The sequence below is a fragment of the Bos indicus x Bos taurus genome, chromosome 25 (genome assembly GCF_003369695.1).
Source record: "Bos indicus x Bos taurus breed Angus x Brahman F1 hybrid chromosome 25, Bos_hybrid_MaternalHap_v2.0, whole genome shotgun sequence".
NCBI classification, from domain to species: domain Eukaryota; kingdom Metazoa; phylum Chordata; class Mammalia; order Artiodactyla; family Bovidae; genus Bos; species Bos indicus x Bos taurus.
The window spans coordinates 42,221,014-42,243,103 of NC_040100.1; the positions used below are offsets into that span (position 1 = coordinate 42,221,014).

Below are 22,090 nucleotides of genomic sequence, written 5' to 3' on the forward strand. Positions count from 1 at the left end.
TCAGTGTCACCCTTCCTGTTCGTGGTGGGGGCGGGGTGGGCAGGGGCCTGGGCTTTGGGGCCGGCCAGCCGTGGACTTGCCTGGTCCTGAGTTCTTGGGTCCAGACCCTTTGTACTCACAAAACCTGTCCCAGTGGCTCACTCCTTGGCCGTTGCCCCACCCCAGCTGGAGGGTTTCCGTGGGAAGACGAGTCCAGAAGCAGTGTCCTGGGTGCACTGTGGGCTCCATCGTGCAGGCCTTTCTGGGGTCTGTGGGCCTGGAAGCAGGGCACAGAGCAGGAATTGAGGAGTTGGGGGCCTCGTGGGTCCTTCTAGGAGGAGTCCACCTCCCCATGGGGCAGGTCACATCATACAGGCGCTGAATCAGCCCTCTCCCCCAGGGTGCCATTCCTGGGATTCCCTCATTTTGCTCCTGGGGACATGCCCCCCTTCTGAGGCCTCTAGTCCAGCTGAGAGAGGCAATGTTTTCACTTGAATTCCATGCAGTGGTTGAGTGATGGCAGGTCACACAGATGTAGAAGGTTCTTGGTATCTGATGGCAGGGAAGGTGGCATCACGTGGAAGAAAGTCAGGAAAAAGCACGTGGTCAGAATCATGCCAACCATGGCAGGTGTTTTCAGTGGGGAAGGAAATACGCTGAATGTACCGAGTGACTATCGCTAAGTCATATTTATTTTTTTCTTAGAATTTCCTGAACATTTCAAGTTTTTAACAAAGAGCACTTATTTATTTATATTTTTAAAGGAATGATAAAGGTTAAGTTTTTGTTTGGCTGCCCTGGGTCTTGGTTGGGGCATGTGAGAGCAAGTTCTCTGAGTAGGGATCAGACCCAGGCCCCCTGCATTGGGGGCTGGGAGTCTCAGCCATCCGACCTCCAGGGAAGTCCCAAGAACACTTATTCTAATATCAAAATACTTTTCAAAAACAAAAAAACCTTTATGTAAAAGAAGTCTTCGTGGGGAAACATTAAGAAAGTGTCCTCACAGGGTATGATTTGTATTTCAGAACACGATGAGCACAGTGCAGAGCAGGTCTCCAGAAAGGCGTGCATCAGGGGTGGGGGGTGTGCAGAGCCTGGGCGCGGCTCACCTGCTTCTGTTGCCCCCGAAGGTCGTCCGGGGCTAAGAAGCAGCAGGCCCACGAGAGCTCCAGGCCCCTGTCCATTGAGCGCCCTGGGGCCGTGCACCCCTGGGTCAGTGCCCAGCTCCGGAGTTCGGTGCAGCCTTCGCATCTCTTCATTCAAGACCCCACGATGCCACCCAACCCTGCCCCCAACCCCCTGACGCAGCTGGAGGAGGCACGCCGGCGCCTGGAGGAGGAGGAGAAGAGGGCCAGCAAGGCGCCCTCGAAGCAGAGGTGCGTGGTCCTCACAGCATCCATCCGGGGCGGGAGCCCTTCTGCACCTCGGCTGGCCTGCGGCTGCGCTGCGGGTGCCAGCTGAGGCCCACTGCATCCGCGAAGGGGCCTGAATTGTTCCCAGCCACGCAGGGGACCCCTGGTGTCTCACTCTCAGTGCTGAGAGCCCAGCCCCACGGCCCTCCTCACGGCGCCCTGCGTGGCTGTCAGGGCCGGTGCAGCCCTTCGTGGGGCAGGTCATTCCTCCACGCTGGACCCTGGCAGTGGGGCCTTTGCAGTCACTTTCCCGGGTGGTCTGGGTTCTGAGGGCCTGGAGATGGGAGTGTGGTCGCTGGATGGTGACACTGTCCTGGGTGTTACTGGTCCCCATGTCCAATCTTCAGTCAGCTGGGCTCCTGGGGCCGGGGCCTCGCTGCAGAATCCGTGCTGCCCTGGGGAAGCCGGCGCCCAGGTGCAGACCCGCCCCAGCCCACCGCCCCGCGGGAGGCCCATGCGTGTCCCCGGTCACTGAAGGTGACCCCGTTTACAGCAGCCGTGTCACGCGCTGAGGTCTTGCTGGTCCACGTGGCCCGGGGTGAGGGCGGTGCCTGAGGCCCGGCGGGCCAGCCCGTGAGCTGGAGGGTGGAAGGCAGCAATGGGGCTGCCCGGGAGGGTACTGGGGCGAGCGGGCCCGTCCTGCTGCGCCTGCCCAGCAGGGCTCCCTGCTTGTGGTCTTGCGTCCTTGGTCTGCTCTTTGCGCCAGCGCCCACGGGCCCTGCCCAGTGGCAGGTCCTGTCTGGCTGTGACACAGCTGAGCCACAGGGGCGGCTCGGGCGCTCCACACTGGTCGGTCCAGGACATGTGTGCCTTTTGTAGACAGCAAAGACCCCAGAGCAGAGGTCCGCTGCGTCCTCCTCTTGGGGTGACCCCACCCAGGGCGGTCAAAATAGAAGTCACGTCAGGGCCACAGAGCGTCGCACCCGAGGTGGATGGCCCTGGGACAGGAACGGTGGGTGGTGTGCTCTCTTCAGCTGGCAGTGACTGAGCTGCAGGGCCAGGTTGGGGCCTGCTCCCCTCTGGAGGCGAAGGCTCCTCTGAGTGCATGGAGTGGCAGGCACCTGCGGGTTTCAGGAGACTGAGGTCCGCCTGGTGAAGACCTGGTGGGCAGAAGCGCCGGCGTCCCGCCTGCTCTGACGGAGCCCTGACCTCCAGCTCCACAACCACGAGGGCCTGCTGTCCTGCCGTCCTGCCGTCCTGCCGGCCCCGCGCAGCAGGCGCCTCCTCTTTGCTGTGGAGCGTGGCTGAGCTGAGCGCTGCTGGAGGCCCGGCCCGGGCGGCGGCTCACTGCGCGTTGTTCCCTAGGTATGTGCAGGAGGTCATCCAGCGGGGGCGCTGCTGCGTCAGGCCAGCGTGCACGCCCGTGCTGAGCGCCGTGCCGGCGGTGTCCGACCTGGAGCTCTCCGAGACAGAGTACGTGCGCCCCCCTGGGTCCTCCCAGTGCCGGCCGGCCCGCGACGGGAGCTCAGGCGCTGCGCCTGAAGAGCTGGGGCTGCTCGTGTGTCTGTGAGAGGAGCCCTGGCCGTCCACGTGGGGGCAGCGAGCGACAGGCCCGAGAGGGGTCTGCGCTTTCCGCACGAGGCCTCACGCCCCGCACAAGGCCTTGGCCCTCGCTGCAGTGACCTGCCTGGTGTGATGGGCTCAGGGCTGCAGCCCTGACTCCCTTGTACACTGCTGACCAAAGCACAGGCCCCGGGCGCTGTGTGCACAGCGAGCCGGCTCTAATCTTGCGTGCAGCGTGGGAACGCGTGGTCCACGCCCGTGCACACGGGCCGGGCTGGGCGTCCAGGGCCTGAGGGCCGTATGTGGACAGCGCGGGCCACCCTGTCCTTGAGCAGAAAGAGGGGCCCCCACTCAGCCTATGCCGGCCGACCCCCCAGTCCTTTGTCGTGCGTGGCCGAGGGCCCAGCTCTCAGCCTCCCCGTTGCTACTCTTTCTGGGGGGTGCTCTTCTGTAGAGAATGGAGCCCCTGGGAATCCCAGGCGGCTCCTGGGATGGGCCAGGCCTGAGGTCAGAGGACCGAAGGAAGGGAAGCAGACATCAGGAGCCTGGCTCAAGCTGGGGGCGGCCACTCAGCTGAGGTGACTGCCTGCTGTGTGACCAGGAGCACCAGTGTGGTGGCTCCCCACGGAGAGGAGAGCCCACTATGACTCAGGGCCTTCCTGACACAAAACTGGCCACTCATCTGGCCAGGGCCAAGGGCTGCTCCTGGGCCCACTGGGCAGCTGGGGCAGTCACTGGACAGGACTCGGGAGGGCACAGGCGCCACCCGTCGAGAGGAAGCCTCTCGCTGCCCGTGCAGGAGGCGCTGTGGGCCTCGGTCCCTTCTGGAGAAGGGGCCGGCTGCCGCCTCTGGTCTTGTGAGCAGCTCTCTGCTGTGAGGCGGGTCCATTTCCGGTCCAGCGGTTCTGCTGTCTAGTCCCTGGCCTTGGGATGTTTCTGAAAGTGGCTTTACAGGGACATGGGCCGAGCCACCCAGCCTGCTATTTCAGAGCCAGGGGCTGGCTGTCTTGAGCCGCCTGGCAGAGGCGCCCACCGTGGGGTCCTCCTGAGAAGCCTGCTAGCCCGTTTCATGTGGTCTGGGTGGTAGGTCCGCCCCCCAGGCCAGCCAGGCCACAGTGAGACCAGGGCTTCGAAGCAGGTGGCAGCAGTGGCGGATAGCTGCTGTCGGTGTTTGCATCTTGGTCCGGGCTGGCACAGCGTGGAAGTGTGCAGGGCGAGCCCCCAGGGGTGGGCGTGGCTGGGCGGGGTAGGCAGTGGGGCCTGTGGACACCCGGCGTTTCCGAGTGAGGTGCAGCCCACCCTGCAGGCTCTGCCCCGGCATCTTCTGGGGCATCTGGTAGGGCCCCAGCCCCAGCGGTCACAATGCTTCTTGGCCCTCAGGACGAAATCACAGAGGAAGGCGGGAGGTGGGAGTACCCAGCCATGCGACAGCATCGTCGTGGCCTACTACTTCTGCGGAGAGCCCATCCCCTACCGGACCCTGGTGCGGGGCCGCGCGGTCACCCTGGGCCAGTTCAAGGAGCTGCTGACCAAGAAGGGCAACTACAGGTGAGAGGCTGGGGGCTCGCAGCACAGAGCCGTGTGCTCCCTTCTCGTTGAGTCCCAACCCTGTCTGCCTGGCCGTGGGCTGCTGGCGCGTACCCTGCGACAGGTGAGGCGTGTGTGGCCTCCGCTCAGGGCCCAGGTCCTGCAGGCCGACCAGGGCACCCAAGCTGGTATGGCCCGAGCCGGCCTTGTGTTGGCTTCCTGACCAGGCGTTTTTTACGGGACCGCGGAAGCCAGGGCCCTACTGCAGGTCTGCCCTGGAGGCCCCTAGGGGCACTGCAGAACACGCTGGGGCCGGTGGGGTCTGTTTTGGGGCCAGCCCACAGAGGGTCTGCCTGAGTGCTTCCCTCTGTCCACCAAGTGGCCGAGAAACCCCACTGGGGGCTGTTGCCGCTGGAGAGGCCTGGACTGCAGGGCCGAGTGCATGCAGTAGCCAGTGGAGGGAACGGGGACCCTGAGCCCACCCACCCCTCCCTGCAGAGGCCGGGGCAGGGACCCGCATGTGGTCACTGCACGTATCTGGCACCGGCGCTCAGGCACCAGGGCCAGCTCGTGGGCCTGCAGGAGGTGCTGGGGGGCGGCCGCCCAGCTGCCTGGCCCCGCCACCCTCAGTGCCTCCTCCCGACCACAGGTTCTACTTCAAGAAAGTGAGCGACGAGTTCGAGTGCGGCGTGGTGTTCGAAGAGGTGCGTGAAGACACGGCTGTGCTGCCCGTCTTCGAGGAGAAGATCATCGGCAAGGTGGAGAAGGTGGACTGACTGGCGGCCTGGCCGCTGCACCCTCTGGGCTCCACGAGGGCCCGTGCCAGGCCGCCCGCTCTCGAGAGTGCAGTGGGTGCAGCTGCTGGCAGGGTGGTGTGCTTGTCCAGGCAGCCCGCCTGGTCCCTCTGTGTCCAGGAGGGCGGGAGTCTGCTGCGGCGCCTCCTCCCAGAGATGTGCACTAGCCCGCACCCGTGGGGAGCCCGCCATGGGGCCACCTGGAGACCCTGCCCAGCGACCCCGTGCTGCTAAGCGGACGCCCCTGGCGCTTGCCTGCCGTGGCCTGCCCCAGAGCCAGGGTGCAGGGGCTCCGGAGCCTCTGTCCATCGTCCATGTCACCGAGTGCCTTCAACCAGCTTGTCTCTGGCCTGCCACTGTGTGGGCCCGGCGCCGAGCACCGAGGCCCGAGCTGGCTCAGCGGGTCCCGGGCTGCCCTCCCCAGGGCCCCTGTAAATATGTACATTTCTCAGGCCCGCACCAGCGGGGGGCTGCCCTGAGCCCGTTTTTCATGCGCTGACTTGTACAATTATCTTTTCAAAGGTACTTGGATAATAATGAAATAAAACCATTTTTGAACCTTCCCTGGCTGTGGACTGCAGCTGTCCAACATGGTTGCCGGGCTCCCGGCGTACGTGCCCTGCCTCCCAGGCAGCATTCAAGGTCGGGCCCAGCCTCGTGGGGCATGGGGTGGCGGGGCACAGAGCCACACTGGCAGCTTGGGGGAGAGGGCAGGGCCAACACAGCAGCAGTGCTGTGGGCCTCCTTTCTGCCCCGGTGAGGCTGCAGACCCAGGCTGGACCTAGGTGCCCATCAGGAGGGCCGGGCCCCACCCAGGATGTAGAGGCCCCAGGGCCTGAAATCCAGCCAAACCAAGACCAGAGCTGCCCTTCTTAGGAACCACACACAGTCCAGGGCCAGAGCTCTTTATTCACACGGCTGCTCTCACGGGCCCGGACACGGCTCCTGGGTGGGTGCTGACGGCGGGCAGCTACAGCTCGTCCCTGGGCTCCGTGGTGTTTCCTGGCTTCTCGTCCTTGGGTTCCGTGGTGTTTCCTGGCTTTTCCTGGCAAGGGTCACAGAGACCCAGCTGGGTGCCACACCCTCCGCCCAGCCCTGCCCATGCCCACCCACAGCTACTCTCGAGAGGACTGGCCCGAGGCCTGGAGCCTGGGGACAGACACCCACCGGGAAGGCGGCTCCAGGCACCTCTGCAGGCTCCTCTGCAGGCAGCTTGCCCCCACTGTCCAGAAATTTGGAGAAGGTCTCCAGGTCCCTGGCGCCTTTGTAGTCAATCACCTGAGGAGGGACATGGTCTGGGGACCCCGCCTCCTGGACCCGAGGCTGACTCTCCAAGGCCACGCCCACCTCCAGCCGAGGGTGGAAGCACCCAGACCTAGCCCAGGCCGCACCTTCCGACCAGGCCCTGCTGGGAAGTACTTGAGGGTGGGGAAGCCGTGCACAGGGAAGGCCTCCAGCTCGTTGGCTGTGGCGTCCAGCTCGGCGATGATGACGTCCTCGTGGTCCCTGTACTTCTCGGCCAGCTCCTCCCAGGCTGGGGCCATCTCCTTGCAGTGGGCACACCATGGGGCGTCTAGGATGGGACACGTCAGCACAGCCAGCAGGTCCCCCGCCACCCTCTGCCCGCCACCCGCCACAGCCACACTCACAGAACTTGATAAACACGTTCTTGGTCTCATCAAAAGCCACCTGCTCAAAATTCTTGCCCACGAGGGTCTTGACTGGCCGTTGGTCCCAGTCTGGGGGGACCTCCTGGCTCAAGTGATAGGGCTAGGGGAACAGGGCCAGGGGTTTCACCAGGGGTCTCCCGCTAGCTGCTGCTCCCACCCCATGGGCAACCCACCGCTGACCTTGACCCCTCCACCCAGGACCGTGCGGCAGAAGTCTGTGATGGTGGCAGCGGTGACCGGCGCCCCATGCTCCGGCGCATACTTCTTGGTGGTCTCGATGTTGATGAAGCGCAGGGTGGGGGCCTCCTGGGCCTTGAGGCCAAAGTACTGGAGCACGTGGTCATTGTCGGCACCCACGTCCACCACCACGAACAGCACCTGCCAGCAGGGAGTCCGCGTGGGCTCCCCGCAGCCCCACCACCCCAGCCCCTAGGCCCAGCCAGTACCTGCCCCCGGAAGGGGGGAGCCGCCTCCCGGAAGCCTGCCAGCAGCTCCCGGTGGGCATCCAGCGTCTGGTTGATGAACAGCAGCAGGTGGTTAAGGATCTTGGCCTCAAAGATCTTAGAGGACGTCTGCAGGGGCAGGTGGAGCTCGTGGAGGCCCCCACGGCCGCCACCCACCGCCCGCACCTGCCCGGCAGCCCACTCACCTCGCTGCTGTACTCTGTGACCAGGTGCATGCTGTGGGTGAGCAGGAAGCGAGACAGGTCCCCCTGGTCCAGGCCCAGCTCCTTGTCCACCGGGAAGTCCGCCCGCCCTTCGTCATACTGGACGACGCCGAGCGGGTCAGCGGGAGCCAACGCACCCACCCCGGCTCCTCCCTGAGCCCGCCTGACCCACCTTCTTAAAGAGGACCACCGTGTCCTTGGTGAGGCCAAACTTCTGAAAGAGCTGCGGCCGGTCGGTGAGGCCAAAGGTCATGTCCAGGGCATCCTGGGCCAGGCCCAGGAAGGTAGCCACGTCCCTGTCCTGCAGGTCCTGAGGGGCCCGGGCCTGTGAGGCCGCCGGGCCCACACCCTGCTCCCAGGCCCGGCCCCGGCCCGCAGCGCACCTGGAAGAAGCCGACGACTACCACGTCCCGGGTGTCCGTGAGTGCGCGAATGTCCTCCTCGTCCTCCAGCTGCCTGGCGCTGGGCCCCACCCGCCGCCGCAGCCACTCGGCGATGCCCTCGGCCTCCCGGGGGCCTGCGGAGACTCCCCTCAGCTGAGGCCCAGCCTCTGCCACCTGCCCGCCCCCTCGCCCGCCCCCTCGCCCGCCCCGCACCAGTGTACTCCTCTGGGTGTGTGCGGTTCCCCTCTCGGAAGAACTTGAGCGTGGGGTATTCTGTCACTGCAAACTCCTCGGCCAGCTCTGGCTCCGCGGGCCCATCCACCTTGGCCAGCGTGACTCTGGCCGACTCTGCTGCCAGCAGGGCGGCTGCCTTGCTGTACTCAGGGGCCAGGGCCCTGCAGTGCCCACACCACGGGGCATCTGGAGGACAGACCCATGAGTGCCCCAGGCCTTCACCACCCCCGCCACAGCCCCTGCCCCAGCCTGGCCAGAGCCGGCCAACCTCGGGGCCAGCTCCACGCTTGAGATCCGGTAGGGAGCAACACATCCAGTCTACACCCTCCTCATCAGGGGCCCACCTGAGCCTCGGCCAGAGTCCAAGAACCGGAGGCCAGACTCCTTGAGGGCCCCCGAGTGGGACTGCAGTGGCCAGCACTGTCCCTAGAGTGGGTTTGGGATGGATCTTCCGTGGCCACCCATGAGGCCAGCTCCCGCCATCTGCCTGTGGAGGCCTGCCGGCTGGGAGTGGCTCCTGCCTGTGAATGGGCTGTACAACCCCAGCCTGAGTGCTGGCTGGCCCTTCACGGAAGAGCCTGGGGGACACTGACTGGATCCCCCCTGCACCTGTGCCTCCCCACCGTGAGGCTGGACCCCAGGCCCAGCTCTGCCCCAGGGCTCTGATGGAGCCCCAGGAGCACAGCGAGGGAGAAGCAGAGCACCCAGGCGGCCCCTGAGGGTCCCCAGCCATGCTGGCCCGGCACTCACAGAATTCCACCAGCAGGGCTGGGTGCTCCTGCAAGGCCTGGCCCAGGGTCTGCCGGCTCAGCACCAAGACCCCATCCTCCTCCGGGGGCTCCTCCTCGGGGGGCTTCTCCTCAGGGGGCTTCTCCTCTGGGGGCTCCTCCAAGGGACCCCTAGGCCCCAGCCCCTGTCCGCACAGGCCTGAGGCCCCGAGTAGCAGCACCAGCACCAGCAGGAACTGGCCATCCATGGCGGTGCGGGGGCCCCTGGGGCAGGGGCAGATAAGGGGGAGGGGAGCCAAGCAGCGGCCGCCACGTGGCACCCAGGCCTGGTCGCAGGAGAGATAAGGCCAGGAGCCCCCCCGCCCCCACCCGGGGAGGGGAGGCAGACAGGCAACACCAAGGGCACCGAGGCAGAGCGACGTTTAATAGGGCTGTTCAGGGCACAGTGCCAGGCCTGGGGGCATCCTGGGACAGGACAGGGGGTGGGGGGATGGCCACTGAGGGGCCGGGGAACGCTCAGGGGTCCCTTGCAGCAGCTGACAGAAGCGGGGGGGCCAATGGGAAGCGGCCCCGGGGCGGGGCGCTCAGCGCTCCCAGTCCTGGCAGACGTGGAGGCCCCACTCCCAGGACAGGTGGGCGGTCCTGTCGTCATCGGTGAAGAAGGACGTGACCACGTAGGCACCCCGCACCAGCGCGCCTCGGGGCGCCTCCTCTACCGGAGTCACGAACTCATACTCCTGGGCGCTCGGGCCGTAACTGCCCACCATGTAGACGGCTTTGTCCACTGCGGGGGAATGAGGGCACTGGGGGCTGCCCTCTGCCCCTCTCCAAGCCCGCCCCCCGCTGCTCCCTGCACCCCACCCTCACCTCGCAGGCCGTGGCGGTAGGTGTGATGCAGACACTTCAGTCCACTGACGATCTCCTTGTTGACCTGAGAGACAGACAGTGTTAACGGGAACTTCTGGGGCTGGGCCTGGGGCTGGCTGGTGTCCCCATGACAGCGCCCTCACCTTGAAGGTAATCTTCACTTTGTAATCAACACCCTCCTTCAGGACAAACACCTGGTTTTTCAGCGCAGCCAACTCCCCTGTTAGGGAAAGTGCAGTTAAGTGTGAACTCCTGTAAGGATGAGACTCTGAGCCCGGAGCCCCCACGGGGGGGCCTGTGTCTGTGGGCTCTGCAGTCTGAGGACTTGGAATTGGGTCCTAAGAGGTCCATGGCGATGAACTCAGGTCTCTACCCCAAAGATCAGTTGCAGAGGAGGTTACCTGTGAGGTCCCTGCCTGGGGCTCAGGGTTGTGCCAGGCATCTGGGAGTTACCTGTGAGGTCCATGACGATGGGCCCCGGGGCCTGCTCAGATATCAGTGTCAGCCTAGTCACCTGAACGTTGGGCAGGCTTGGATCTGAAGAGAAACCAGGAGTCTACAGGTGCCCCTATCCCGCCCTCCCCCCAGGCCCAGGGCGTGGGCGTACCCACGGCAGGCAGCACAGGCCCCAGCAGGGCCCGCTTGTACTTGACCAGGCTCTCGTCGTCCGGATCCAGCTGCTGGATCTCCAGGAGGCTCTTCTTCCCCGGGGCCCGGTACTCGGGCACAGCCTCGTCCAGCGCCTCTTCCGGTGGCAGCTGCCCCCCCTCTTTGTCAGTCAGGAGGACTGGGGTTTGGGGAGGCCGTGTGAGCAGCTGCTGCCAGCTGACCCTGGCCTTTGCTGGAGCCTGCCATATGGCCAACTGGGCCTCCCACCGCCCAAAGGAGGGGACTGAAGAGGCAGCCGGTGAGGGCTCTGGGAGCCGGGTGGGCAGGAAGATGCAGACTAGCATCCACGCCCAGCCTCTTCAGGAGGGGCCTGGCTAGTGCAGGAGGCTCCCAGAGACAGGCAATGGACCCCTGGAGGCACCAGCCACTTTCCCCTGGCCCGACCCTTCATGTAGAGCCCCTCCCTGACTCTGAGGCCAAAGGTGAGGAGAGGGAAGGGCCCAGATGGGGAGCAGCCCTGGGGGCCAGGGTCCACACTGCAGAGTGTTGACCACTGAGATCTCTGGAGCAGAGGCTGCTCCCCGACGCCCTGCAGGGCCCCTAGGCCCCGTTCCCACAGCGCTCTAGGACAGCTCTGGGTCCCCACCACACTGCCCGGAGCTAGCTTCCCTGAATGCCTCCACGCGGTGTGGGGGGTTCCCCCACACAATGCCCCACACAATGTTTGGTTCTCACCAAACCCCTCTGCTTATGTTCTGAGGCCACCGCCCCAGGTGACTCCAGACCCTGTCAGCTGAGCCCGGTCCCCAGGCCTTAATGGGGGTCACTCCCAGTCCTTTGCACAGTCCCGGGAGCCGGCTCCCATGGTGCCCTGGGGCCGGGTCTCTGAGTCCCTGCCCACTGCGCCCGGGTCTCTGCGGGCTTCTCACCCTCCCCAAGGGGCGCGAGCCCCACCCAAGGGAGAGCGGACCTCAGGGGCAGGTTCCCGCGGGGAGAGGGGCCCCCGGCGGTCCTGGCTTCACAAGCAGACCCGCCCCCTCTTGGCCCCTTGCCCCATGACTGTCTAGCCTGGGAGAAGCCCCCCACCCTCTCCAGAGCGCGGCGGGGGGACCGCACCGCAAGGTCCCCACCAGCGCCCCCAAAGTTTCCGCAGGGGAGAAGCGGGTCCGCCCTGGGCTGAGCGCCCCCGCCCAGAGCCCCCCGCCCACGTGGCCGCCCTGGCCCCAGCCGGGCCGCTCACCTCGGGCGCACAGCGCCAGCCGGAGCAGTTCCAGCAGCTGCGCCCCCAGCTCGCACGCGTCCAGGCCCAGCATGGTGGCCCGCGGCCCGGCTCCGCCGCCGAGCCGCCGAGGAGCCGCCGCCCGCCCCGCCGCCGCCCGGCTCGGCGCTCAGCCCCGGCGCGACTGCGGTGAGCTCATCCCGGCCGGGAGCGCCCCCCGCGCCCAGCGCCGCGCCCGCGCCGCGCGCCCCCAGCCGCTCCGCGGACCCCGCGCAGCCCCGCAGAGACGCGCGTGTCGCCCGCTCGGCGCCGGCACCCGGTCGTCCCCGCCGCGGGCGCACCCGGACCCCGCACGGCAGCCGCGGACACAGACGCACACGGCCGCGGTCACGGTCCCAGCCTTCCGCCCCGCCTGCACCCCGCTCTGGCCATCAGGGCGGCCCCACCCCCGCGGCGCCGCCGGGAGTCTGGGGAGTCTCCGGGGAAGCCCTCTGGGCGGGGCAGTTGGGGCCCGGGGCGCCGAGGGGAGCAGGTGCGTCCCCCCCCCAAGTCCCCAGGCTCTTGTTACCTGACGGCAGCGCAGGCCGCACCTGGGGGCCCCCCCTCCTCCTACACCCTCTGGAGCTTCAGTCTGGGCAGAGAGGACCCCTGGAGTGTGCCCAGCCTCGGGGGGTGGGGGAGCTGCGCACCCCAGAGGTTCACCGGCGTCAGCGCAGACGGGCCAGCGTCCACACACAGGGCCGGGGTCCCCCACACAGTGAGACACCCCGCCACGATGCGAGTGTTTATTGACCGAGCTGTGCCAGGGCGGCTTGGGTGGAGGGGCCTTTGTATGCTCTGTGCTCACGAAGCCCCTGTCCTTGGTAGGGGGAGAAAAGGGACTGATTCAAAACAGGTGGAGGTGGAGAGCTGAGAGGGGACACAGAAGGGCTCTCTGGTCTCGATGCCTAAACAGACCTTGCGGCAGGCAGATTGGGGTCAGCAGGGCGGGGGCTGGGTGAGCTGGGCTGCAGGCTGGGGCCCTGTAGGTCAGCTTGGGGGGTGCAGAACACCAGCTGGAGTCCCCCTGCTTCCTTACACCCCTGAGTCCACCCCCCCACCCCGTTTCTGAGGACACCCAAAGCTCAGATCTGCCCTTGCCCAAAGGAGCGTCTATCTTTGGAGGAGGCCAGCCGGCCGTGGTGCTGGGGGCACGCAGGCTGGGCGGGGACTGTCCCCCCTGGAGCCCACCTGCCTACAATCTCTCCGAGGCAGGATCTCCCCAGCCATTCGAGGGTCACATCCCACCCACCTCCCCCACTGCAGGGGCCCAGGAGGCCACTTGTCCTCAGACCGGGGACAGCTGTGGCCTCTGGTGGCTTTCAACCCCTCTGGAAGAGGACAGCTAGGTAGGCCTACAGTCAGCCTGACCCGACCAATGTGGGTGGGGCTGGGTGGGTGGGTTTCACTGGGATCTAGGGGAGAGTGATGCCTGGAGGGGTAGGAGCCTCCTCTAGGCCCCTCCCCAGCTCATCCTGGACCTGGTTTCGCCAGCAGTGGAAATGGATTCAGATCGCCATGACTGAGGCTTCTGGCCAAAGGCCAATGCCAACATCCTGCTCCACCCCCCAGCACCTAAAAAACAGAAATAGACCTGTCTGCACACTTTAGAAAAGCCCCAACAAAGGGGTGTGGGAAGCCAAGATGCTGGAGGAGGGAGAGAAATGGCCAGGCTGGGCCCTCAGCCCAGAGAATGCCCACGAATCTCAGGAGCAGGTGCTGAGATCTCTCTGCAGTAAAGCCCCATCCCAGTCTCCCACAGCCGCAGGGTAACCTGGGTGGGGTCTCTGCTCTCCAAAGGCCCCCTCAGGCCCCTGTGCAGCTGAGGGGAAGGGTGCTGCCTGCAGTCTTCCCCAAGCCTCAAGGACCCCCACCTGCACCCCTACGCAGCAGTGTCCCCCCAACCCGGGAGCACCGCGGGGGTCGGGCACAGGTTCACAACTGCAGGGACACTTGTGAGGCTGTTCGACCCCTCACCCAGCCCCCACAGCCCCCGCACGGCTGACCTCCGGACACCCAGCAGGTATGGAGGAGGGGTCACAGCACCCCCACCTAAGGCGCCTTCCCCCGCGTCTCCTCTCCCGAGTCGCTCCCCTCCCAGAGTCCTCTCCTGTATCTGCGCCCCAGCCTTTCCCGAGTCCTCGTCCACCTCTGAACCTCCTCCCAGCTGATCCCGGTTCTCTCATCCCCCACGTAGTCCGGGTGGGGCCAAGACCCCCTCGAAGCGCCAGGCAAGTCCCCACGGACATCGGTTTCTCGTGTCGTGAGGGGAGCCTGTCCTGAGGCGGATGCTCTGACGCCCGCGCGCCCCCCAGCCCCAGACCTCGAGGCCGCTGCGGGCGAACACGCGGGCGGGGCGGGGCGGCGGCCGGAGCGGGGCGGGGCGCGCGGACACCCTCGCCGCGCCCGGCCTGCCTTTGCTATGGCCGCTAGCTCCGCGCCCCTCGGCGGGCACTCCCGCGTGCAGAGGCCGCATCTGAGCAAGGTGGGTGCCGGGGTCCCGCCCGCCCCCCGATTTCCTGGCACGCGAGGCCGGGAGGGGCCGGAGAGCAGTGAGTGCGGGTGCGCGCGAGTGTGGCCGCTACGCGAGCGCGCTAGTGTGGCCGCGGGTCAGGGGCGATGGCCCTGTGCGAGCGGGGTGGGGCGACGGAGACCCTGGGGCTGGGGTCGCCCCTCGCCCGCGCCCCCCTACCCCCACGGCCCCGCGCCTCCGCGCTCCGCCTTGGCCTGAAATCGCACCATCAGTGCGCGTTAATCTCCCGGCACACTGATCCGGCGCGTCCCGGCCGGTTCCTGGGAATCGGGATCTGGGGGTGGGGCAGGCCGGCCGCCGTAGCCCCTCAACCTCTTCCGCGCAGATGGAGCGGATGGTCGTGACCATGCAGGACCCCGACCAGGGCGTGAGGATGCGGAGCCAGCGCCTGCTCGTCACCGTCATCCCGCACGCGGTGAACGGTGAGGCCGCTGAGGGCGGGGGTGGGGGGGTGGGGTGCCCGCCGAGGCCTCGGCTCACCCCGGCGTCTGCCGCGCAGGCAGCGACATCGTGGAGTGGCTGATGCAGAAGTACTCCATCGCGGAGGATGGTAAGGGGTCGTCGGTGCTCTTCCTGCGCCCCACGCGGCCCTGGGGCCGGGGCCAAGCCCGCTGGCTCCTCCCGCCCCTGAGAATTCACCGCCTGGCTTCCCAGAGGCCCTGCACCTGGGCAGCCTCCTCGTGCAGCACGGCTACCTCTACCCGCTGCGCGACCCCCGCCGCCTCGAGCTCCTGCCCGATGAGACGCCCTATAGATTCCAGGTCAGCCTGGACTGGGAGCAGGTGGGGCGCCCCCCCGTGGCTGCACCCCCAACCCTGTCGGGGACTCCAGGGAGGGGTGGGGCTGTGGTTGGAGCAGCACTGCCCGTCTGGTGGTCCGCTGGCCACTCCCCAAAAGGCCTGGACTGGAAGTGTCCCCATGACAGAAAGACCAGGTCAAGAGGAGGAACCTTTAGCAGGGCCCCCTAAGGGGGGCCCCCTCAGGTCCCTGCTGAGGACCCCGCCAGCTTACCCGGGTCCTGAGGCCTCCCCCACCGTCAGGGCCCTGAAGAAGGCAGCACTGCGTCTCAGTGTGTGTTCTCAGTCATGATGGGGCCCCCCTCCTGGCCACACCAGGGACCCCGGCAGGACCTGCCCTCAGTCCCAGACCCCAGCACAGCAACTGCATCAGGGTCCTGGGCAGGAAGCCTGGAGTCAGGGAATGGCAGGTGGTCAGCTGAGCCTGGGGGTGGTTGACAGATGCCCCCCAGCTGGCCCAGTCTCTTCCCAAGGGAGCTGAGACGGTGGGGACAAACTCTCGGGGTGGGGAAGGCACAGAAAGTCCCAGAAAGTCCCAGAAACCTTTGTTCCTGCCCCTTGCCAGACGCCCTATTTCTGGACCAGCACCCTGTGGCCAGCCGCCGAGCTGGACTATGGTGAGTAAGGCGGGTGGGCCAGCCCGGGTGAAGCCTCGGGCTGGTGGCCTTGGGTGTGAGGCTGCAGGGGAGGGGAGCCGACGTTCCTCTGCAGCCCGTGCCTGCCCTTCCAGCCATCTACCTGGCCAAGAAGAACATCCGAAAGCAGGGCGCCCTGGTGGACCACGAGAAGGTGGGCATCCTTCCCTTCACAGGCTGAAGCCAGCCTGGGGATGCCAGTCCCCACTTGAGGCCCTGGAGCACACGGGGTGACTCAAAGGGAGGTGGGCGTCTGAGCCCCAGAGCTGGGCGCAGGAGGGAGGGTCCCACTGGAGACCTCAACCCTGCCCAGGAGCACTACCAGCAGCTGCACAGGAAGATCAACCACGCCTGGGACCTGGTGATGATGCAGGCCCGGGAGCAGCTGCGGTGAGGCCCTCCCGCTCGCCCCCGCCCCCTCCCACGCGGGACTGTCCAGGCCTTGGCCTGAGGGTGGGGCTGCTGGCGTGGACACGGTGTCCCTCCATCTTCGCCCACCCCCACCAGGGCAGCTAAGCAGCGCAGGAAGGGGGACAGGCTGGTCATCGCGTGCCAGGAGCAGACGTACTGGCTGGTGAACAGGCCCCCGGTGAGCCCCTGGGGGAGCTTCTTGCACAGCCGTGGGGTCCTGCCCAGGGTCAGTGTGCCGCCTCATGTGCTCGCTGAGCAGGACCTGCTTTCTGACCCCTGGGAAGGACATGCTTTTAGGGGTTCTGTCGGGTGATAGGAAGTTCTCTTTCTGTGGTTCGTCACTACCCAGAGGTCACAAGGCCAGGCCTGAGCCGCCCCTGCCCGCAGACCAGGGCACACCTGCTTCTCTCTGGGTCTAAGGAATCTGACCGAGGACAACACTGCCCTCGGGGGGTGTGAGGGGTGGGGTCACCTGAAGGCTCTGAGGGGCAAGTGGGGGCCAGGCTTCGCTGCAGCGTGAAGGTCTGAGGTTGCAGGCCAGAGGCTCCTGGGGCGCTGGCCTGGGGCCTGGAAGGTGGGTTGAGGCCCCGCTGGAGAGTCTGGTGGCCATCAGCTGTGCGGGCAGTGCCAGCCGACCACAGTAGGTGCGCTGGGGGACGTCCCCGCGGGAGCAGGCACCGGGGGCGTGATGACTCCATCAGGTGTGGCTGGCGTCTCCGGGAAGATGACCCCTAACCCTCCACCTGGGGGTCCCGAACTCAGGACGGGGAGGTGGCACGGGCGGGTGTGGCCGAGGCCGAGCAGCGGACTGAGGGCCACGAGGGCTCCTGGGCCACTAGCTGGGAGGGCAGCCGCCACCTCCCACGGGGTGGGCACCCATGGTGGTGGGGCGGCAGGACCCCACGGGCTCAGCAGGGCCTCCCGGGGTTCCGGTCTGAGCAACCCAGAGCCTGGGGTGAGCTTGGCCCAGGCGAGGAAGGACGAGAGGCCTGAGGCAGATCATGGGCTTCACTTGAGGAGCTGGGTCAGGGCAGGAGAGGAGACAGGGTGGGCTTGGCTGGCAGAGAGGAGACGGGGCCCAGGCTCCTCTGAGCACGTTTCCTTGGTGTGGGTGACACGGTCGGAGCTTCGGCTTCGGGGGTCAGGAGGGTCTCTGCAGTCCACCCAAGCTGTGTCCCCACTTCCTCTTGTCTCTGCAGCCAGGGGCCCCCAGCGTGCTGGAGCAGGGGCCAGGACGGGGCCCCTGCACGGCCGGGCGAGTGCCGATGGTGAGGGCCCTGCGGGCTCGCCCCCGCCCCCCACCCCACCCCATGTGCCCCCACCTCCCCCACCCCCTCACCACCGGGGGACCTGCTGTGGACTGCCCACCCACCTGTCCGTCAGCCGGTCCCAGCACTCGGTCACTTCGGCTGCTCTGCTCTGCTCCTTGCCTCAATGCCCCCACCTCAGCCCCCTGCTAACTTGTTCTCTCTTGCCTCCCACCTGCTGCCCTGGGTGGAAGTGAGTACAGCGGGCCCTATGGTCGGGGGGCTTCCCCCAGCCAGGGCAGCATCAGAGTCTGCAGGGCCTTGGAGGGGGTGGGCAGGGCTAGGGGCCCAAGGGACCCTGGCAGAAAGAACCACGCTCTCCAGAGCATGACTGGACCAGGACACACGTCTGAACTTGGTCGCTGTTGAGTCCTCAGTCAGATCCCATGACACCCGAAACAGGGCAGATTCTTCTGGTCTTCCCGATTTAAGAATCATGCTTTGTGGTCACGGTTTTATCACTTCCATCAAAGTCAGCTGAGAGGGAAGGTCAGCATCACAGGTGTCCTGGGGGTGCCATGCCTCTCCCCTCCCCGTGGTATGTTTAAGCAGGAAGTAGTGATGGTTAAGGAACCTCAGGCAGCTCTGAGCATCCAAGGGCTTGGTCAACACCCTGGAACCTCCAGACTTGGGGCCCCAGGGAGCTTCCTGAAAAGTCAGACCCTGCAATAGAGGCAGGGGCTCTGAGGGGCAGGCCAGGGGTGGGACATCAGGCCCCAGAGGGGCCTGCCTTCTAACTGCAGCCCACCGGCCCCTTGCAGACCAAGACCCTGGATTTCTACAGGCGGGAGGTAGGTGGGGGGAGGAGAGGGCGGGGGGCCGGCGGCTCCCAGGCCTGGCCTCCCTCACAGGCCTCCTGTCCTAGGTCGAGTGCTTACGCAGGGCGCTGGGCCGAGCCCGGGTGAAGTCCTCCACCTGCCTCGAGGCGTGAGTGGGATGGGGGTGGCGGCTGGCACCCTGAGCCCAGACCCTTCCCCCTGTGCCCTGGTCCCCACAGCCCCCCTGCAGCAGCCCTGGCACCACCCCACCCCCAGGTACCTGAAGTTTAGCAGCCAGCATGGGCCACATGACCCCATCATGTCGGGGTGCCTGCCCAGCAACCCCTGGGTCACAGACGACGATGCCTACTGGGCCATGAACGCACCCAGGTGAGCAGGTGGGCCAGGGGTGCAGGAGTGCCCACCCCATTCCTCACACTCTTGACCCGCCCGCCCTTCACTAGCGCGGCCGTGCCCACCAGGCTCCGTGTGGAGCAGTGGGCCTTCAGCTTCCGGGAGCTCCTGGAAGACCCCGTGGGACGGGCCCACTTCATGGACTTTCTCGGGAAAGAGTTCAGTGGTGAGAAGCCCCCACCCTGCTGCCTGCTTGAGCCCCGACCCCAGATGCCCAGCAGCCCGTGGTGGGCCTGACTTGGTGCCTGGACCCCCAGCCGAGAACCTCAGCTTCTGGGAGGCCTGTGAGGAGCTGCGCCACGGAGGCCAGGCCCAGGTCCCCGCCCTGGTGGACGCAGTGTACCAGTGAGTGCTGCGGGCTGGGGTGGCAGCCGTGGGCAGCCCCGCGGGCCTGATCTGCCAGGCTCCCCGCCCCCGCACAGGCAGTTCCTGGCCCCCGGCGCCGCCCGCTGGGTCAACATCGACAGCCGGACGATGGAGCAGACTCTGGCGGGCCTGACCCAGCCCCACCGCCACGTGCTGGACGACGCCCAGAGGCACATCTACCTGCTGATGAAAAAGGTGGGTGTCCCCACCCCCCTGGGAGCTGGGGTCAGACTGCAGCCCAGGCCTGTCCAGACTCACCGCCCCTCCTGCCCACTGCCGTCCTTGACTTGAAAGCCATTTCCAGACTCCAAGTCTGTAGGTGTTGCAGGAAGTTCCCTTAAAGGACATGCCCACCTCTAATTCCTTTCAATGTGGCCACAGAGGCCAGCCTCACATCCCAAACACCAACAGTGTTCTTTATTTACTTTTTTTGTATTTTTAAAATATTTTTTACTTTTATTTATTTGACTGCACCGGGTCTTAGCTACAGCAAGCAGCATCTCCAGGTGTGGCACAATGGGATCTTAAATTTATTTCTATGTTTCACTCCGCTGGGTCTTTATTGCTGCTGCACAGGTGGTGGCTGCGTGCTCTCCACTCAGGAGGGACGCAGGGCCAGCCGTCTCTTCTCGTGGCGAAGCCCCACCTTGACAGCCCCACCCAGGCCCTCAGTCTCACACACCACTGCCTCCTCTCTCCACGTTGCTGGCCCAGCGGTGCCGATCGTAGAGGAGAGACAGGACGGAGAGATGGACTTGGTTCCTCCTCCACCACTTTTCAGAATAGGCGGTTGGAGCCCTGGTATCTGCTGAGGGCAGTTGGTGATGTCGGGATGTTTTTAATGCCACTGTTCACATTTTCACTGTATGGGATGGCTTTTGGGCCCCTCATCTCATGGGAGGTGCGGAAACCCCCTCTTGGCTAGCTGCTCTCGAGTCCTCTGATGTGTCTGAAACCTGTGGTGCTTCCTTCCTTTCTATGGGGCCGTCCTGCCCCAGAGCCAGCAGCTCCCCGAGGCCTTGGCCTTCCCCCTGTAGTGGCGTTCGGAAGCCTTGACCTGCAAACCAGACTGGTCGGTAGCGTCAGGGGTAGTCATGGTTACCAGGCCTTCCGGTGGACAGAATCAGGGCGTGTTTGAAATAAAACACCAGGAGTTCATACTGAAGCTTCTACTTTGGAATCACGATTATAGCGTTCCCTTAACCTCTTTCTTCTCACTCCCCTTCTGAAAATCTGGGTTCTCAGTGGTACCGTTAAAATCACTCAACTTTTCCTCTAGAGTTACTCAGTAGCTGAGCCAAGGATCACAGCGCTACCACTCAAAGTCACTGAAAGTCGTTTACTGTTTTTTTTTCTTGGTCCTTTGGCTGTAGCCCCTCGGATGCTTGGTTACGTGAGGTCAGGGTGATGTCACCCACTTGACGCCCAGCTTCACCTGTCCCCGCTTCACTTTCAATATTTGTTTAGATCACTTGTTTATTTTATGATCACGTGAAACATCCGCACTGCTTCAGAATCTAACCTATAAAGCAAAGTACCTTCCACTGAATCTTGTTTATATCCCTGTTCCTCCACCTGAAGTTAACAATGTAAATGTGTATTTGTTTTTCTTTTTGAAACATAAGCAGCTGGGTTCATAGCTTCCTGTCCCTTTTTACTGAATCCTGTGTCATCCTGGCCCACGCCCTCACCCTCTCTCTGCGGGCCCCAGAGAACCAGGGACACGGGTCCCTGTCGCCGGAGGTTCCTGCCTGATGGGGGCCAGTCTCCCTGAGTCTGAGCTGGTCTTGGCGGGGGAGGCCCTTGTCCGAGGCCCGGCCCCAGGTGAGCCCAGCCGTGATGGCTGAGCAGGAGCAGGAAGGGCTCAGCGCGGGATGCTGTCTCTCACAGGACTCTTACCCGCGCTTCTTGAAGTCAGACTTGTACAGAGACCTGCTGGCAGAGGCTGTGGTGCCCCTGGAGACCAAGCGACGGTGAGCCAGGCTGTGCCCGGGGCAGTGGGCGGGGGGCCGGTGGCCAAGCGCTCAGGCCCCTTCTCGCCCGCAGGGTGTTCCCGTTCACGCGGAAGCCCCGGCACTCCAGCCCCAGCCCTGCTGTCCTTCCCGCCTCGGCCTCTGGGGAGCCCGTGGGTGGAGATGGTGATGGGGAGACCTAGGGGGCCTGGGGGAGGGGGCACCATCTGGCCCTTGTCAGCTGCTCCACCCAGGGCCCTGGCAGCTGCTGAGACCCGCTGTGCAGGCGTCCCCGCAGGCCCTGAGCATCCAGGGCCAGCAGCGTCCTGTTCCCTTGTCACACCCTCCCTGGGGGCGCTGATTCCCAGGGCAGGGGTGCCCTGCGCGGAGACGAGATGGCAGGTCCGGGTGTCCTGTGCTGGCGCCCACCCGGCCAGAGACTCCGGGCGCAGTCAGGTGGTCGCCAGCAGGGGCGCCAGCCTGCAGGGGGCCCTGCCCTCCCGCTGGGCCTGCCTGCCTCCACGGCTGCTCCTGACCTGCACGGAGACAGAGACTGCTCCAGCACCACTGGTCCTCGGAAAGCCGGGCCCGGTTCATGGCCAGGGCAGCAGAGCTCCCCACCCGGAAGGCCCCCCAGACTCGGGGTGAAGGTCCAGCTGCTCCTTGGAGGGGCAGCGCCACCGCCCTCAGGGTGGCCCACACCCTCCTGCCTCCGGCACAGAAATAAAGGCCTCCGGGCCCTCCCTCTGAGCCCGCGGTGCTGTGGTCCCATTGGTGGTGCGTGTGCGCGTGGCGTGGAGGCGGCGATCGCTGGTGAAGTGAGCAGTGGGCAGTTTGGGTGTCAGAGGCTGTGGGTTCAGGGTCCTGTACGCAGAGTCCACAGGCCTTGGGCATAGCTCAGGCTGCAGACTTGGGGTTTGGGCCTTGGGGGGAGATCCAGCGAGAATATTGTGCTCTGGTGCCACATGGATGCCAAGTTCTCCAGGGGGCCGGGTGGTGCTGAACCCAGGTCTCCAGGGCCAGCTGTGCCTGAAGGCACCCCTGTGGGGAGCACAGTGCCAGCCACAGCCCCCGGGAGCACAGAGGCCACGGGCACAGCAGCTTCACTCACAGGCCCAGGTGCACGGGGGAGGCTGTCTCTGGGCCCTGACTCCTGGCTGCCGGCACACAGTCCTGAGGCCTGCAGGCTGCTCGCTGCTTGGGACAGGCTCCTCTCTCTGCGGTGTGAGCTCTGCTCTGGGCCTCGGGGGCTCTGTGGCTTCTCACAGGAACAAGGGGATGCACCC

At 65.7% G+C, this 22,090-nt stretch overlaps 4 protein-coding genes across 18 annotated transcripts in view; 2 read left to right on the forward strand and 2 right to left on the reverse strand.

The window, feature by feature from the left end:
* The window catches only part of AXIN1 (axin 1), a 43,003-nt gene extending 37,225 nt beyond the window's left edge, over nucleotides 1-5,778 (forward strand). For 4 of the 6 annotated variants that reach the window (XM_027526842.1, XM_027526845.1, XM_027526843.1 and 1 more), the window contains exons 8-11: nucleotides 1,110-1,355; nucleotides 2,697-2,804; nucleotides 4,275-4,442; nucleotides 5,071-5,778. In XM_027526842.1, the coding sequence (XP_027382643.1) occupies nucleotides 1,110-1,355; nucleotides 2,697-2,804; nucleotides 4,275-4,442; nucleotides 5,071-5,197 (649 nt within the window). In that variant the 3' untranslated portion in view covers nucleotides 5,198-5,778. The remainder of the gene's footprint in view (nucleotides 1-1,109; nucleotides 1,356-2,696; nucleotides 2,805-4,274; nucleotides 4,443-5,070) is intronic. The other 2 variants (XM_027526847.1, XM_027526846.1) reach the window with 1 other exon arrangement.
* A 326-nt stretch (nucleotides 5,779-6,104) lies between these two features.
* On the reverse strand, nucleotides 6,105-9,196 carry PDIA2 (protein disulfide isomerase family A member 2). 3 transcript variants are annotated; one of them, XM_027527854.1, is made up of 11 exons: nucleotides 8,920-9,196; nucleotides 8,149-8,355; nucleotides 7,936-8,069; nucleotides 7,725-7,862; nucleotides 7,535-7,651; nucleotides 7,332-7,457; nucleotides 7,066-7,263; nucleotides 6,865-6,985; nucleotides 6,607-6,788; nucleotides 6,383-6,493; nucleotides 6,105-6,260 (listed from the first exon to the last, which is right to left on the reverse strand). In XM_027527854.1, exons 1-11 carry the CDS (start codon nucleotides 9,143-9,145, stop codon nucleotides 6,186-6,188), a joined length of 1,635 nt encoding a protein of 544 aa, XP_027383655.1. In that variant the 5' UTR covers nucleotides 9,146-9,196; the 3' UTR covers nucleotides 6,105-6,185. The 3 variants fall into 3 exon arrangements, with proteins under 3 accessions (XP_027383655.1, XP_027383654.1, XP_027383653.1); XM_027527853.1 differs by having other exon boundaries at nucleotides 7,066-7,212; nucleotides 8,149-9,196; XM_027527852.1 differs by having other exon boundaries at nucleotides 8,149-9,196.
* A 104-nt stretch (nucleotides 9,197-9,300) lies between these two features.
* ARHGDIG (Rho GDP dissociation inhibitor gamma) lies at nucleotides 9,301-11,750 on the reverse strand. The gene is made up of 6 exons (XM_027527871.1): nucleotides 11,614-11,750; nucleotides 10,372-10,551; nucleotides 10,218-10,301; nucleotides 9,908-9,984; nucleotides 9,765-9,828; nucleotides 9,301-9,681 (listed from the first exon to the last, which is right to left on the reverse strand). Exons 1-6 carry the CDS (start codon nucleotides 11,684-11,686, stop codon nucleotides 9,482-9,484), a joined length of 678 nt encoding a protein of 225 aa, XP_027383672.1. The 5' UTR covers nucleotides 11,687-11,750; the 3' UTR covers nucleotides 9,301-9,481.
* Nucleotides 11,751-12,165: 415 nt separating this feature from the next.
* On the forward strand, nucleotides 12,166-21,554 carry RGS11 (regulator of G protein signaling 11). 8 transcript variants are annotated; one of them, XM_027527863.1, is made up of 18 exons: nucleotides 12,166-13,654; nucleotides 13,829-14,116; nucleotides 14,490-14,586; nucleotides 14,664-14,714; nucleotides 14,819-14,946; nucleotides 15,527-15,578; nucleotides 15,692-15,750; nucleotides 15,910-15,986; nucleotides 16,104-16,185; nucleotides 17,207-17,275; nucleotides 18,076-18,105; nucleotides 18,180-18,241; nucleotides 18,349-18,462; nucleotides 18,537-18,652; nucleotides 18,744-18,831; nucleotides 18,890-19,047; nucleotides 20,743-20,825; nucleotides 20,899-21,554. In XM_027527863.1, the coding sequence occupies exons 2-18, from the start codon at nucleotides 14,054-14,056 to the stop codon at nucleotides 20,992-20,994; spliced, it is 1,425 nt and encodes a 474-aa protein (XP_027383664.1). In that variant the 5' UTR covers nucleotides 12,166-13,654; nucleotides 13,829-14,053; the 3' UTR covers nucleotides 20,995-21,554. The 8 variants fall into 8 exon arrangements, with proteins under 8 accessions (XP_027383664.1, XP_027383663.1, XP_027383666.1 ...); XM_027527862.1 differs by lacking the exon at nucleotides 12,166-13,654 and having other exon boundaries at nucleotides 13,689-14,116; XM_027527865.1 differs by lacking the exon at nucleotides 12,166-13,654 and having other exon boundaries at nucleotides 13,689-14,116; nucleotides 18,082-18,105.
* The last annotated feature ends 536 nt before the right edge of the window (nucleotides 21,555-22,090 follow it).

Coding starts and splice junctions, on each gene's coding strand:
- PDIA2 (XM_027527852.1), bottom strand. CDS start 9,145: ATGGATGGCCAGTTCCTGCTGGTGCTGGTGCTGCTACTCGGGGCCTCA. Junction 7,264..7,331: donor CTCCCCCCTTCCGGGGGCAG/GTACTGGCTGGG, acceptor CCCTGCTGGCAG/GTGCTGTTCGTGGTGGTGGA. Junction 6,986..7,065: donor TCCTGGGTGGAGGGGTCAAG/GTCAGCGGTGGG, acceptor CTGTTCCCCTAG/CCCTATCACTTGAGCCAGGA.
- ARHGDIG (XM_027527871.1), bottom strand. CDS start 11,686: ATGCTGGGCCTGGACGCGTGCGAGCTGGGGGCGCAGCTGCTGGAACTG. Junction 10,552..11,613: donor GCTGGCGCTGTGCGCCCGAG/GTGAGCGGCCCG, acceptor CCCAAACCCCAG/TCCTCCTGACTGACAAAGAG. Junction 9,985..10,217: donor CATCGTCATGGACCTCACAG/GTAACTCCCAGA, acceptor TTTCCCTAACAG/GGGAGTTGGCTGCGCTGAAA.
- RGS11 (XM_027527863.1), top strand. CDS start 14,054: ATGGCCGCTAGCTCCGCGCCCCTCGGCGGGCACTCCCGCGTGCAGAGG. Junction 14,587..14,663: donor CATCCCGCACGCGGTGAACG/GTGAGGCCGCTG, acceptor TCTGCCGCGCAG/GCAGCGACATCGTGGAGTGG. Junction 15,579..15,691: donor AGCCGCCGAGCTGGACTATG/GTGAGTAAGGCG, acceptor CTGCCCTTCCAG/CCATCTACCTGGCCAAGAAG.